The 16,390-nt window shown below is 44.9% G+C and overlaps 1 protein-coding gene across 3 annotated transcripts; it reads right to left on the reverse strand.

Moving 5' to 3' along the window:
* Positions 1-373: 373 nt before the first annotated feature.
* Positions 374-13,255, reverse strand: SMIM19 (small integral membrane protein 19). 3 transcript variants are annotated; one of them, XM_068970846.1, is made up of 4 exons: positions 13,219-13,255; positions 8,875-9,012; positions 7,237-7,361; positions 374-2,239 (listed from the first exon to the last, which is right to left on the reverse strand). In XM_068970846.1, the coding sequence occupies exons 2-4, from the start codon at positions 9,006-9,008 to the stop codon at positions 2,175-2,177; spliced, it is 324 nt and encodes a 107-aa protein (XP_068826947.1). In that variant the 5' UTR covers positions 9,009-9,012; positions 13,219-13,255; the 3' UTR covers positions 374-2,174. The 3 variants fall into 3 exon arrangements, with proteins under 3 accessions (XP_068826947.1, XP_068826948.1, XP_068826949.1); XM_068970847.1 differs by lacking the exon at positions 13,219-13,255 and adding an exon at positions 9,779-9,859; XM_068970848.1 differs by lacking the exon at positions 374-2,239 and adding an exon at positions 3,560-3,634.
* Between the last annotated feature and the right edge of the window lie 3,135 nt (positions 13,256-16,390).

Below are 16,390 nucleotides of genomic sequence, written 5' to 3' on the forward strand. Positions count from 1 at the left end.
ATTGGAGCTTCAGCTTCAGCATCAGTCCTTCCAATGAATATTCAGGACTGATCTCCTTTGGGATGGACTGGTTGGATCTCTTTGCAGTCCAAGGGACTCTCAAGAGTCTTCTCCAACACCACAGTTCAAAAGCATCAATTCGTTGGCACTCAGCTTTCTTCTCAGTCCAACTCTCACATCTATACATGACTACTGGAAAAACCATAGGTTTGACTAGATGGACCTTTGTCAGTGAGGTAATGTCTCTGCTTTTTAATATGATGTCTAGATTGGTCATAGCTTTTCTTCCAAGGAACAAACATCTTTCAATTTCATGGCTAGTGGATACAAATAAAAAACCATCACCATCAGTTGTGTTGTGATTTTTATTTATTTAGGTACACAGTTTGTCCGAATCAGCTGACATAGCCAGTTTTCATAATTTGTCCAGGTTTGTGCCTCCATCAGTGACAGCATATGAACCACTCCCACCCCTGATTACATAAGAGCAAAGTTTAAGAGACTGCTCTCTCGTTGCTCTGCTCGCCCCAGGCCATAATTACCACTGTTTACAATCCTTCACTCTACGTATTCATTCTGGGTACAGGTGGGGAATTCAAACTCATCTGTGGGTTAAGAAAGAATTATTCCATTTGCTCAACAATCCACCATGTAAAATATACACATTTTTGAATGACACAAATTTTAAAGTAAGTGCAATTTTCTTGAAATTTTTTCATTTGGCCTAAACGTTTTCATTTAAAATTTATATTCTTGGGACTTCCCTGTTGGTTCAGTGGTTAAGACTTTGCCTTCCAATCCAAGGGGGGCAGGTCTGATCCCTGTTTAGGGAGCTAAGATCTCACATGTCTCTTGGCCAAAAAGCCAAAACACAAAAAGCAGAAACAGTATTATAACAAATCCAATAAAGGCTTTTAAAATGGTCCATCTCAAAAAAAAAAAAAAACCTTAAAAAACCCAATAAAATTTATATTCTTTACTTCATAATTGTAAAGGAAAAGGCAATAACATTTAAAATATTAACTCTAACTTTTAAAATTGCATTTCATTCAAAAACAAATTCTCTTTTTTAATATTTATTTGGCTGCTCTGGGTCTTAGCTGCAGCATTCAAGAGCTTTAGCTGTGGCACGTGGGATCCAGTGGCCTGACGGGGGATTGAACCCCAGGCTCCCTGTACTGGCAACATGAAGTCTTAGCCACGGCACCACCAGGGAAGTCCTGAAAACAAATTCTTGAACAGTTATACGGACAGTTAAATGTACCTGCTATTACCTCCAACCAGTTTTTCTTTAAATAAATATGAAAAACTGGGCAAAAACATTTCAGTGTTTTCAGCATGAACTTTTCAGCAGAAAAATGGTACAAGGTATGAGTCTACAGGGAAGCTTATTATGGTTAAAAAAAAAAAAAGCTCAAGAAGCTAGACAGTTAAACATTTACAGTCATAAGATCCCAAAGCAAGTAGTTAGCACCTGTCAGAGGTGCCCAAGTATTCAGCAGCACGGCCCTGGCATGGCTGGAAGAAGACTCTTCTGGTGGAAGGACACACCTCGTGGGAACACAATGAAGGGGAACGAACTCCAGTCCCAGGAAACTTCCACAACTAGCAAGAGGGTGTGCGTCAGGATTTCCCGGTGCAGAAAAGACAGTTTCCTGTGTGACTCCTGAAGAAACAAAGATGGCTAATTCAATCGGAGGTAACAACAGCCACAAGAACACACGTTAGTTAGTCCCTTATCCATTATGACATTTATCCCACGACACAATCGAAGAGGAAATTCTTTCAATGATTTGATTTTTATTTTTTAATTTTGCGAAAATGTCCAAAAGTGGCCTAGGCTCCAGACTCTTGCGCTTTTGCTCCCGACTGCATCCTGAAGGAGTGAAGGTCTTCACAAGGTAAGACCGCCACCTCTGGTGACTGCATACCTTCCCAGACTCTCTGTGTTCAGGCCTTTGGAGGCATTTTCAATTTGTGGAACAAATGATCTGGAGATGAAATTTTAAAAAGCAAAACCAAACACACCAGAAAATTGGGGGGAAAGTCACAAACAAAATGATTTTATGGAGACAGAACTTAAAAAAGACCCAAAAACGCTGGTCATGATTTAGTAGCGGGAGGAGACTGCACTCTTGAACAACAAGCATTTATGCCACTGATTTTCTGAGATTTTATTCCAGCGAGAGCTGCACACTGTCAGCTTGGTTCTGTGGCTGCTGATAGTCATACTTCCTGGCTATTAGGAAATAAACAAAAGAAAAAACAAGAACAAAAGGAGATACAATTAATAAAGTCACAAAATCATTATGAGCTCACACCATTAAATTACAGTCAAGTCATGATTCTCAGTAAAGAATTAGCTTAAACAATTTGAAATTTATGATACTTTGTGATCCTCTAATTTCTCATCAGTGCTGATATCCATTTTCAAATGTTTATTATTATTGTTTTGTACATTGGCTTATTCAGAACACTAAAATATAGACTGAGTGCATGCTCAGCCGTTCCAGTCGTGTCCAACTCTTTGTGACCCTATGGACTGTAGCCCGCCAGGCTCCTCTGTCCATGGGATTCTCCAGGCAAGAACACTGGAGTGGGTTGCCATGCCCTCCTCTAGGGGATCTTCCTGATCCAGGGATGCGTCTCCCACATCTCCTGCCTTGACAGGCTGGTTCTTTACCACTAGCACCATCTGGGAAGCCCAAAATATAGGGTAAACACTAATAAAGCTACTAAACTCAAAGTAACATTTTGTAATGTCCTCCTTTCTTATCCTCCATCTCCACCTCAAGATAAATGATCAATAATGCTTTTGCCACATCATAAGGAATTTGACTATATATTAAATGACAAGCCTAAGACATTTACTGAACATTGTCATTAATATACACGAGAAGAAAAAACGGACTTGCAATTCTGTACCGTTTATGTTTTTCTGAGAAATAATTGTTGAAGGTCTTAACCTGAAAACTAGAGAGTGGAGGGCCAAAGTCTTGTGAATGGTTTAGCTTTGAAGCTTTCAGTCTCTTCGTTAAGTTTTTACCAGCAAAGGAAGAAATACTATTTATTTATATACTCAGGGTAGATCCAGACTTTTGTGGCCTAAAGCTTATACAATTTGGGGGGTCCTCTTTAAGGAATCTGCCTGCAATGCAGGAGACCTCAGTTTGATTCCTGGGTCAGGAAGATCCCCTGGAGAAGGGATAGGGTACCCACTCCCGTATTCTTGGGCTTCCCGGGTAGCTCAGTCGGTAAAGAATCTGCCTGCAATGCGGAAGACCTGGGTTTGATCCCAGGGTTGGGAAGATCCCCTGGAGAAGGGAACAGCTACCCACTTCAGTATTCTGGCCTGGAGAATTCCATGGACTGTATAGTCCATGGGATCACAGAGTCAGACACGGCTGAGCAACTTTCACTTTCACTCTTTAAGGAAGAGAATTTTGTCTGCTTCTTTCTTGAACCAACAGACGAAATCAGGATTAGATATGTCATCAACACTAAGAATGATGCAATGTGATGGGATTCATCAAATGTGCAAATACTCACTATTTGTAACAACGGCTTCCAATCCACATCCTAATCTCCGTAATCAGTGAATATGTTGCCTTCTAGGGCAGAAGGGACTCTAAAGCTGTGATGAAGGATGTTGAGAGGGGGGATTATGTAATCACCTGGATTATTTGGCCCAACCTGATCCCAGGGGCCCTGAAAATCAGAGAACCTCTACTGGCTGAGTTCAGAGACTGAGAGAGCTATAAAAATGCAAGAATGACCAGAAAGACGCAATGCCACTGGCTTTGAAGATGGGTGAATGAGGCCACAAACCAAGCAATGCGGTAGCTTCTAGAAGCTGGAAAAGGCAAAGAAACACACGCTCCCTCACAGCCTCCAGAAAGAAACAGAACTCTGCTGACACTGTGGTTTTAGCCCTAGTGAAACTGCTGTGGGACTTTTAACCTGTAATTTTAAGATTTGTGCTCTGCCAGCCACTGAATTTGTGGTAATAGAGCAACAGAAACTAACACACCTTACAAACACAGGCATTTGGACAAGTTTCATTTTTATGCCATTTTCATTAAAGAAGAAAAAGAGCGGTACACTGGGTTTAAAATTGTATATGCTATGCCAGTGGATTTTTTTTTTTAATGCCAACTAACTTCTGGGGGTTTCTTGTTTGTTTTTATATTTTGGCTGCATTGCGCGGCATTGCAGGATCTTAGATTCCCCCACCAGGGATCGAACTCTGGCTTCTGCAGTGAAAGCACCGAATCCTAACCGCTAGGCCACCAGGGCACTCCCACTAACCTCTGTTTTGAGTAGGCATCAAGGAAAACCTAATCCTTTAATTTTCCATACAGAGCTTCTCGCTCTCTGTGTTTTTAATACTTAGGTTTTCTTGGGGATTTTTTTTTTTGAGGTACAATACAAAAACACTGAAATTTGCATTTTCACCATTTTTAAGTGGTTCGGGGGCAGACGCTCCATTCACATTGTTGCGCCGCCACCAGCAGCAGCTGTCTGCCCACCACCCCACGCTGACCTCTCTCCTCCGCACATAGAAGCTCCCTGTCCCCTCCTCCCCCAGCTCCTGGTGAGGACTCCACTCTGTGTCTCTGGGAATTTGCTTCACAGAAGTGAAATCACACACTATTTGTTATTTTGTGACTGGCTTCCTTCACTTCCTGATAGGAGTAATTTTGGAGCATAACGTCTTCGAGGTTCCTGCTTGTTGCAGCACCTGTCAGATTTCCTTCCCTTTAGAGGCTGAATGATCCCTGTGCACACACAGACCACAGGCTGTGGACCATTCAGGAGCCAAGGATGCTCCGGTTGTTTCCATCTTCTGGCTACTATGAATAATGCTGCTCTGCTAAATTCAGGTTTACTTCTTATTCTGAGCTAGTAACACATGAATATGATACAAAATGCAGAAGGGACCCAAAGAGGAAACACTGAAAGTGCATCTTCCTCCCACCTGATAGCCCTGCAGCCCCTTTCCAGAGAGGAACTGCTGTCTATAGTTCTCAGCGTGAAATTTATGCTGAAGAATTTTTAGAAGTTCTACTTGTGTTAGAGAAATTATATATATATGTTTTTTTCTACTTTTCACCTGAAATTCCAGTCTCCTGAGAGAAACACTAGTAATATCTTTGCTGATCATTCTTTCTTGCTTCTTTTTATGCCCATGAGCATGCACGCATTCACATTTAAGATTTTACTGCAGACATCTTTCTTTTAAAAATACTGTCTTTTCTCCTTGAGTTCCACAGCGTCCCCATCAAGGTAATGAATGCTAATAATCTCATGTGTATCTTTCCAAGCTTTCCTCCAGGTTTGCATAATCATACAGAACATTTTTACAAACAATCCTGTCAAAAAATGGGCAGAAGACTTAAACAGACATTTCTCCAAAAAAGACATAATATAAGGCCAACAAGCACATGAAAGGATGCTCAACGTCACTAATCATTAGAGAAAGGCAAATCCAAACCACAAGGATCAGAATGGCCAGCATCAAAACGTCTACAAATAATAATGTGGAGACAACATACACTCCTACACTCTTGCTGGGAATGTAAACTGGTACAACCATTATGGAGAACAGGATGGATGCTCCTTACAAACTAAAGCTACCCCAATCCTGCAACCCCACTCTTGGACATATATTCAGAGAAAACTGGATATATGAAAAGGTACGTGCACCCTAATGTCCATAGGTGCACTGTTTATAACAGCCAAGCCAATTCACTATTTATAATAGCCAAGACAATGAAGGCAATCTAAACGGCCATGTAAGCGAAGTCAGGGAAGGAAATATCACCGATACTGCTTATAGGTGACATCTTAGAAAACAAAAGATACAAATGAACTTTTTTACGAAACAGAAATAGACCCACAGACATAAAGGAGTCGGGGAGAGATGAATTGGGAGGTTGGGATTAACATACACACACGACTGAATACAAAATGATGACCGACAACGACTTCCTAAACAGCGCAAGGAACTCTACTCAATATTTCGTGGTGTTCTACAGGGAGAGACAAACCTGAGAAAGACTATATGTATAAAAATGTATAGCTGAATCACTGGGCCATATACATGTCAAGACAGGTGTAACACAACATTGTAACTCAACTGTATGTCGATAAGAAAAATGAGATAGAACATTTTTACTACACATACATGCTGTAGTCATTCAGTGTTAAAGGAGTGGCACCCTAGCATATATACAATTACATCGTGCCCTTCCTCATTTAATGACACACCATGGAAGACACACCTCATTTTTTTAATGGTGGCATCAGAGGTTGTGGCTTGGATGGAACATTCACCCTGGCTCTGTGCCCTTTAACCTTTGTTTCTTCTCTACCACCTACACACGCAGTGTTCGGATTCACAGGATATGTTAATAACCTCTGGCCTGGAAGCTGCTCCTATACACACATAATGTGGCTGCAGTACGCGGTCATTTAATTGAAACTGAAGTGACTGCAAACTCTGTAAACACAAAACTCAAACCCAAACTAAAAGTAGCTTCAACTCAAAACCTTCCCTTAGCTGGATCCTCAAAGTGCTCGTGGCCACCTCAACGCCACTGCACATGAGGCAAGTCAAAGGAGGACCAGACAGCAGTCTCATCGACTAACAAAACAGCTAATTTTTGCTGAATTTTCAAAAAATGTGATCACACAAACAGCTTGCTAGGGCTCCTTTTAGGGGAGAGGGCTCCGCATGGGGGAAGGGTCCTGAAGCACTAACTTCATGCAAACTGGGTACTACGCTTCTATTATCAGCTATTTTTTAAAATTAAAAAAAAAATTTCTTTTTCACTGAAGTATAGTTGGTTTAAAATGTGCTAGTTCCTGGAGCATATCAAAGTGATTCCCATGTACACACCTATTCTTTCCCATTAAGGTTTGTTACAGGATACTGAATATAATTCCCTGTGCCACCATCATTTATTTCTGATAACCTTTTAACACTAGACACAAATTTTTTTAAAAGTATGTAATAAACATGCTTGTGTATGTAACAAGGCTTCCTAGGTGGTGCAGTGGTAAACAATCTTCCTGCCAAGCAGGAGACGAAGGTTTGATCCCTAGGTCAGAAAGATCCCCTTGGAGAAGAAATGGCAACCCACTCCAGTATTCTTGTCCAGGAAACCTCATGGACAGAGGAGCCTGGTGGGCTACAGTCCATAACATGTATGTGATTAGGCAGCGTATACTTACAAATGGAGTACATTTCTAGTTGCTGTCTTAAACGAATCTTGCTTATTGTGTCATAGAAGTTGGGCTCTGACAGAGTTTCTGCTGGAGGTGGCAAACTGAATATCCTCATAATTTTCCTTTTATTCCTAAAACACAGAAACGACGCAGAAAAGAGATTTGTATTCTCAGCTATATGACTGTAACACTCTTGTGATCGTAGTAACCAGAAGCTGCATTAAAAGCACATAAGCGGCCGTGAGCCCCTCTTCAGTTTTGTCCCCGTGAGATGCCACCTTGGCTCAAGTATTCTTTCTTTCACTGAAAGTAAGAAGTTGTACATGTATAGTCACACAGTTACAAGAAAGGAAGAGTAGTGACTGAATACACCCACTTCGTATACGACGTGTCTCTCCTCATCGCCACAAAAAATGCCCTATTGTTTAGAAAAATGCACAGACAAAAAAAGTACAATTTTTTTCCCTCCCTGTCATGTCATGCAAATAAAGCTAATTTACTGGGGGTACTGAATAAACAGAATGTGAGCAGACCTTAATTCTGGGAAACAATGAATAAAACTATTTTTTAAATAGATAGCGTGGCCTTAGTGGGGTCATCTAGTTAAAATGAACAAGAGCCTGTCTATGCTTTTAAAACAGTGGGGTGGGGAGGAGGTGGCAGCTCTCTTTAGGGGACCACTGTCACCTACCAGTGGCCCTGGGGTGATCCGTGGGGACTCTTCTCGCCCCTCCCCCCAGCCTGGAGTCCAGGCCAGCCGCTCAGGGTTCACGGGGCTGTGAAGGGCGAGCCTGCATGTCCCACGGGAAGGGTGAATCTGAACTATTTCCCAGGCCAGGCAGCAATTATTCTTGGATGACTAATTATCCCGGACTGTCTAATGCCTCTGACCTTGGTACAGGACGTCACAAAGCATGTGGCTATGAGCAGAAGCAACTCAATCTAACTACTGCTGTTCTTCCTCTTCAAAGCAACACCTCCCTCCCTTTTTGCTCACTGTTCTTAAAGGAGCCAGGAAGTGTGGAAAAGGACAGTCAAACTGTGCGACAGTGTCTGGAATGACAGCAGGAAGTATTTGTGGAGGATTTACACTAATGCGCCACTTCAGGGACACAAGGTTAAATAAAAGCCCCTGTTCTCGGGGGACTGAGTGTTTGCAGGATGGACAGACAAGAAATCAGACCATACAACATCATTCACTAAGTTCTGGGACACAGTCATGCGTAAGAAACAGAAGGGAAAGCTTGAAACGTGTGAGGATAGAAGTGCTGAACATGTAGGAGTTGGTGTTTGTGCATTTCAGGGACGTGGGCCAAAAATATGTGCTTGTCCAAGGGTGACAGTGAACTGGCTGAGTGATAACTCTGAGCTATATCAGAAGTGATAGAATGGGAGTACAGAGCAGCTGGCCTGGGAGCCAAGAGCTGCACTCACAGCCCGGCTCTTGGAGCAGCTGGGTTTTCCAAGCCAAGTCCTGGTGTCTGGTATTTGAGGACAGGGCCGAGGAGAGAGAGCTTTCATAGTAGGAACCAAAATGCTGGTGAAATCGTTTTTGTGCATTGAATTTAGATCAAACCAACCAACCTGCAAAACTTGTCAATACTCAGGATCTTCTCATCAACCCTGAGAACCTCAAGCCTTTACCTCTTGGCATACATGAAGAGCCCGAAGCTGACGAGGATCACCACCAGGTACACGTTGGTGGCTTCATTCCAGGCCTCGTGGACGCTGTAGTCCATGGCCCCATCGTCCCCCATCACTCCGTAGCCCCCAGGCATGGGCCTGTAAGACAGTAAAGGGGGCAGGTTGACGGTGTGACAGCCGGACAAAGGTGGGCAAACAGAGAGCCTACTGGCCAGCGGCAGCCCCTGCTTGTCTCCGTGTGGCCCAGGAGTCAAAAATGGTTTTACATTTCCAATAGATACATTTTAAACGGTTGAGAGAACTACCAGTATCTTTCACTTTTGCCTCACAGCCCTCAAAGCCTCAAATATATACAATCTGGCCTGTTAAGATTTATAAAACAGAAAACAGCCTCACAGACTTAGAAAACAAACTTATGGTTACCAAAGGGGAAAGGGGAGGGGGTGGGGAGGGATAAATTAGGAGTTTGGGATTGATACATATGCACCACTTATATAGCAAATAATCAACAAAGATCTACTGTGTAGCACTGGGAACTCTAATCAACACTGTAATAAACTATATTGGAAAACAACCTGAAAAACCATGGCTATATGTACACATATAACTGAGTCACTCTGCTGCATACCTGACACTAACACAATATTGTAAACCACCAATCATACCCCAATATATTAATTAACAAAATAAAAAATTAAGTTAAAAAAAGGCAAGAAAAAGTTGACCAACCCTGATCTAGATCACTAAGGCACGGAATGCATTTCCCCTTATTTCTGACTTTGAAACATCACAGTTCCTACATAAAAGTTCAAACTTGGAGATTAAAAAAATATTTCTAAAAGGATATGGGTTGAAATATCGCTGCACATTTTCCAACCTGTAACTATTACCCGGGCAAATGCACCTGAATACTTAAGACACAGGCCCACACAGCTGGCTGGGATGCCAAGAGAACAGCACGGTGTTGGACTCGTGACAGTGGCTCTGATGAGAGGCGCTGCCCAGGACCATGCTCTTCCACAGGCCCCCGACGCACCTGGAAAACGAAAGTCTGCAGCTTTATCTGTGCAGCCTTGGCCTCCTGGCCAAACGTGGTTGAAAGAAGCTATCAAAAGTCACTTTTTGCTACTTACACAGCTGTGACTTCTATTCAAGGAAGTGCATTCTTTGGACATTCCCACAGAAAATAAGAGTGATAACAGCAAGCGTATCAAGTAGCGAGGGAAAGAGTCCCGGTTTCTCACTTGCCGTTGGGAAGTTCATTGAATTGTCCCTTAAGGAGAAAGTTCTTCCCTTGTGTTAAATCTCACCTAAGTAAGTATAAATGATCTAATATGTGGAAGAAATTCAGAAGTGTTGTTTTAGACACTCTGTCAAATGCAGAAAAACTGAACAAATGACAGGTGATAACTTACTGTAGTTTCTAGTGATAGTCATTTTCTAATACCAAGAAAAAGGGTATGTGGAATGTCTAAGACGTCATTTTGCAATTTTTTCTAGGCATCCTAAAATAGTGAAAGCATTGTAGAAATTCCTCCACTGAAATATCTGTCCTATGAGCCTCCAGAATGTTTCTTAATGTAGATTTGTCTCAGTTAACAAGTGTACATTAAGGGCAGAGTCTGTTTCCTTTCTTACAGTTTGCCTCTGCACAAAATGAAATTTCGCCAGGGTCTGCTCCCAGGTCAGCTGGCATGTTGGCCCCTTTCTTACACCTGAAATCTCTATCAGAGGTCTGGGGACAGACTGTATTCATTTATAATAAAGGGAGCATCACTGAACGGCCATTTAACTTAAATTCTAGACACTGAGAGCAAGAGTAATGTCTCTGAAACATCTGTGTGTGTCTGATGAAAATAAAGATTGGTCTTAGGAAAATCAGTCAGAGACTAATAAAAACAGAATTTAAATGATAAAATTTTATAGCCGCAAGATCTAAACATTACTAAATCATTCAACATACACAGTTACTAGCTACTAAAGACTGGTGATGGATTTTTTTTTTTTTAAGAGAGTGGGAGGTGCAGGGGGATTTTACGTTATTCAGTTTCGATTCTTATGCCTTAAAACCGAACTCCAGAGTTTCTCTGAACGTAACATTATTCATAGTAAGTAATCAACCTACCTTAAAAGGGAAAACTTTTGGAAGATCGGAGACTATAACTGTCTTTATGGGCAAGGAATCTAGAATTTTTTTCTAGATTTTTGTTGATGCCAAAATGTAAAATAACAATGACTGTTTCGGCTGTAAGAGATGACTAAAGAGTCTGCCTGCCAAAGCAGGGGACATGGGTTTGATCCCTGGTCCGGGCGGATCGCACATACCTCAGAGAAACTAAACCCTTGAGCCGGTGCTTTAGAGCCCAGGAACCACAACTGCTGAGCCCATTTGCTGCAGCTACAGAGAAGCCCCCACAATGAGAGGCCCGTGCACTTCAACTACAGAGTACCCACCCCCCGCCTCTGCTCGCCACAGCTAAAGAAGAGACTGCGCAACGAGGACCCAGTACAGCCAAAAATAAATTAAATTATTTTTAAAAAAGAGAGAGAGGTGACTTTAGGTGTCTGATTTGAGATGCTGCGGAAGGCCTGGCATTACCATGCCGTCCCTGAGTGGGGTAGGTTTCAGGATTGGGAGTTAACAAGAAATTAGAGAAGGAACAAGGAACTACATATCTGTGGCTACTGAGACATTTTGTAGGTGCCCTTTATCTGACACAACTGTGAAAGGGTCTCCTACCTGTGTTCTAACACCTGACTGTTCTGAGCCAGGTTAATTTCTTGCTTCAGAGTTTCACAAAATTCTATTCCTGCACCCCTCAATAAATGGTGTGTTCCTACAGAGCTGTCTTCCTCCTGCTACAAATCTGCCAGTCTCGTTATATTTGGAGAAGGATTCTAAAGTACTGCTGACCACAAACGGTGAAATTTTACCAAGAGTTATACAACTTGATTGGTATGCAATGACACTATGCAGTAACACTACTGTTCCGGGGACATGCACTTGAGTTATTTTTAGTAGTGAAGTTGTGAAAGATTTGCACCAGGGGTAGGCCTGCCCTGCCCATTCCTCCATCATGACCAATGACATGACTCTGTAAGCCTGTCCAAAGTCACCATACAGACGATGGCTCCCTTGTGGCCTGAACTATGACTAGCCCCCTCCCAGCTCCCCACACGCTAACCAAGTGTACACACGCCACCTCCCTCTTGAGGACAAAATGCCCAGGGGCATTACAATGGTTCCTGCCTGGCAAATTGATAGATATTTCGGCAAGCTCACCGTGTGCTTGGATTGTCATGCAGGGCTTTTCTGAGAAAACAGAACCTTTCCCACATATTTTCCCTGTAAATCAATGCTTGATCAACTCCTTGCTGAAATAAATATCCAGAGATAAAGTTGGCAAAACGTGAACAACTAGGGATAGATTTCAGTTTGACAAACTTTTACGTAGAGAACTAAACCTCTTCTTGGGATCAAGTGACTGTATCATAAACTATATATATATATATATATATATATATTTTTTTTTTTTTTCCTCCTCTTTGGGGTTCCTGATACTACCTCTGGTGGTGGTGGTTTGATCGCTAAGTCGTGTCTGCCCCTTTGCGACCCCATGGACTGGAGTCCACCAGGCTCCTCTGTCCATGGATTTCTCCAGACAAGATTGGAGTGGGTGGCCACGCCCTCCTTCAGGGGGATCTTCAATTTTGAAGATCCCTTGTCATCACGTCTTAAATGTTACCAATTTCGCCTCTCACTTAAGAGCTTTGTTATTTCGAAACGAATCCAGATGAGAATCACTTAAACAGTTCCACGAGTTGCTCACACAACACTATCCACCACCACCACCGACTGGATTTTTTTCTCTCCATCCTCCGAAGCGCTCAAGGTTTGGGGCTGCCGGAGCGGAAGGGGACAAAGTCACGGGCCAACCGGCGGGCCGAGAAAGGGCAGTGGACATCTGAGGGCGCCCGTGCCGGGCAGCCCAGAGACTCGGTGACTCACCACCCGCGTGCTGGGCGCACTCGAGCTCCCACTTGGCCAGAGCCCCGGGGGTGACGGCGGCGGTGAGGGTGAGGGTTACACAACTCGCCCGGAGCCACCCCCCGGCGGGGGAGTCACGCACTTGCGCGCTCCCGGCCCGACCCAGACGCTCGAGGCGCGCTCTTCCCGGACAGCAGAGCGGGGGGCGGACGGGGAAGCCCCGTCGCGGGGCTCTGGGGCGCGGAGCCGGCGGCTCGCTCCGGCCGGGCGCGGGCAGCGGGCTCGGGGGCGGCGCGGCGGGGCGGGGCGGGGCGGGGCGCGCGGCGGGGCGGGGCGCGGGGCGCGGGGCCACTCACGCGGCTCGCTCCGCCGGCGGCGCGCGGCCGGGCTGCTCCGCGGGGGCTCTTTGCGCCGCGCCGGCGGCCGGACGCGCGGACCCGGTTCCCGCGCGGACCGGACAGCGTCTGCTTCGTCACTTCCTGCCTGCCCGGCGGCTTCCGGAGGGAACGAGGAGCCAGGTCTTTCCCCCTCACCCACCCCGCCCCGCCCCGCACCCCTATCAGGGCGCGACCCGGGGAGACGCGGCGACGGCCCCGCGGCCGCCCTCGGGCGCGTGAGTGCGGCCGGGCTCCCCTCCCCGGCCTCGCGGCGCCAGCCCCTCCCCGCGGCCCCCGGGCTCGGTGGCCCGCGTCCGGCCGCCGCGGCCTGGAGTCCACCTGCGTCCGGCCGCGGTGCGCCCGAGCGCGCGGGGCGAAGGGACGGGGGCTCCCGGGAGCCGTGGCGCCGGCCCGGCGTGCGAGCAGGGCTTGTGCCTTGGCCGACCCGCCCGGGGTCGAGATTCAGCTTGGAAACGCGAAGATTTCTCGCTCCCCGCCCCCCCCCCCCGACCAGTTCGTGATGTGGGCGTAGGGTTACTTTTCGTATTGACTTAGGAAAGCACGTGCTCTCCAAACTGGCTTTTGCGCTTTCCCTGTCATCGTCAGTGATTCCCTGTCATCGTAAATGATGCGTGGCCGAAGCGACTGAAATGTTTTAAAAGCCGGATGCGCCCAGGATGATGTAGTCTTGTCAGTTTAAGTGGCTTTGGGGTATAATTTTGTGTGTGTGTAAGGACTTGCAAAAAAAATTCCGGCAAGAGATGTGTAATGAATTTATGCAGGATTTCAGCGTCAGTATTGAAGTAATCAGATTTCAGTGGTTGGCGCAGCCTCGCAAGTAAATGGCCCCTTTACCACGAGGTTGAGGTCTTAACTGTTCATTTTGAGCCAGTTCTCTAGGATCAGCTGACTGCTGATTATAATTCGCACTAGACGCCGTAGAGGTTGTGTCCTTAGTTGATAAGCAGAGATTAGAGCTAACATTTAACATTCTACCCCATAGCAAGTTTTCTCTGCTTCTTTTCGGATCATTCTGTTCAAATTAAACTCACCCCTGTCTAGATGAATAGCATTGTTTGGTCTTTATTTCTAGTAGTAACACGTATTAGCTTATATACATTATGTATACATAATCATGCTCTACAACTGTTCAGTATGATTACAAAGTTGGAAAATTAGGAACAGTAATACTGGGCAATGTTGAGTAGTGGTTGTTTGCCAGACTTGTTTCAAATCATCTACACGCTTCATCTCATTTAATCTTTGGGATAACTTTTTGCATAAACATAGGTTACTCTTAAATACTTGAGTACACGAGTTGGATTTGAATGTGTCCAAATGGTGAATATGTACATTAATTGCTTTTTCTGTTTTTGTAAAACAAGGGTGTTGGCAATATAAAATGACTGAGTAAATGTGTTTTTCAAGTTGGAAGATGGCTTTTCAATTGCATGAAATTGCAATTAGTCCCTTTATTGGAGTATTCAGTAGTTTCCAAAGCCCTGTGTGTCTTTTTTGTCAAAGTTCCCATTACATGTCATTGTCACTCAATCAACAGGCTGTGCTTGGACGGTCAGAAAAAGTAAATGTTGGAAAGCCTTAATTGCCCCTGGTGAAAGTTCTCCTCTTAACCTGTTTAGTCTCTTAGTGACATTCCTAATTAAGGGGTTAACAAATGACATACAGGAAGGGTGATTTTCCAGTACCAAACCAAGGGAATAAAAAACAGTGGGTTGACTGTTACTTTGTTGATGAGTCTAACTTTCATGGGTACATGAAAGTTAAGAATGTTATGTAACCTATGTTGTAGGGGTTCTTACCTCATTTTTCAGTTTGCCTTTGAATGTCTTAAACATATTCGAGTCCAGTACTTTGTGCATTAAGAAATTTTTGACTGGATTTAATTGAGTAGTTTGGACACCCTTAATCAAGTTTATTCTGGGTCTTCCCTGGGGGTCTAGTGGTTAAGACGGTACTTCCCGTGCAGGGGGCGTGGTTTCCATCGCTGGGCCGGCAAGTTGCACAGGGCAAAACCGAAAAAAAAAGAAAAGATTATTCTGTTTCCAGGGGCGATGGTGGGATCCAGCAGTGTGCATCCTATGAGAGTAGAAGTGGTTGAAAGGCCTGCCGAGGATGAGGGAAGCGCTCAGAAACGTGTCTTATTTGTGATGAGAGCGTGTTGGACTTGACCCATCTTTGTATAGTGGTCCGCCATCAGTAAGGGATTGAGAACGCTTTTGCCAGTTGATATTTATAAGAGGTTCCTTCACCCGAAGGCATCCTCTTCCGGGAGGAGATGAGTGGAGGTTTGTCATCAGTGGAAGACTGTAGAAGACAAAGATGCAAGTGTTAATCCTTCCGCCCATCGTGACTAACTGATTCCTGCCACCACATGCATCTTCAGGCACTTCCCTGGGAGATAGTTGATGTCTGTGGGCAGGCCCTAGTAGAAGAGGGAAGGAAGGGAAAGAGTGGGAGGAGATGGCACGGGGCTTTATGCACGGGCTTTCATTTGGGCCTCCATAGCCTCTGAAAACCTTTCCAATAATACTGACTGTGTGTGTCTGTAAACCTCTTATATGTTATTTGTGTTCAGAAATAATAGAGAATGTCTCTTTAATGTGCTTCATAAACAGTGGGGCATGAGAGTACAGAACAGGAAAAGTTGTTAACTTCTGTATGTTTGCCATTGTTGGAAGCCGGAGCGGCGGTAACGCCAGCCTTGGCTTCTGTCTGTGAGGCATTGAAGCGGTGTTGTGTTCCCATCCGAGAGGAGAACACCCCTTCCTCCTTCCTTTAGAACTCAGCTGTCACGAGGAGTGAGTGCCCTTTCACGTCCTGCGGTGCTGGGGCTTCTTCTAGGTCCTTCGTGGCCGAATCTCGGCCTGCGGAAGGTGTGCAGTGAATGTGGGATGACCAGGTATGCTGGAATCCGCTCTCTGTGCCCGCCTCTTGTGGAAGTCCCACTCGCCTCCAGGGGCAGGGAGGGCCACTGCAGGCTCGCCCTCTCCGGGGCCCCAGCTCACGAGGAGCCCTTGGCATTCAGCCCTTTATGGCTTTATATTGTTACAGCAGGAGTGTTTCCCTTTGTTTTGTTTCCCCACCCAAAACACAGGCTGCTCGAGGGCAGGGAATACATGTTCGTACAGGT

This window comes from Capricornis sumatraensis, chromosome 4 (assembly GCF_032405125.1).
Source record: "Capricornis sumatraensis isolate serow.1 chromosome 4, serow.2, whole genome shotgun sequence".
Taxonomy (NCBI): Eukaryota; Metazoa; Chordata; class Mammalia; order Artiodactyla; family Bovidae; genus Capricornis; species Capricornis sumatraensis.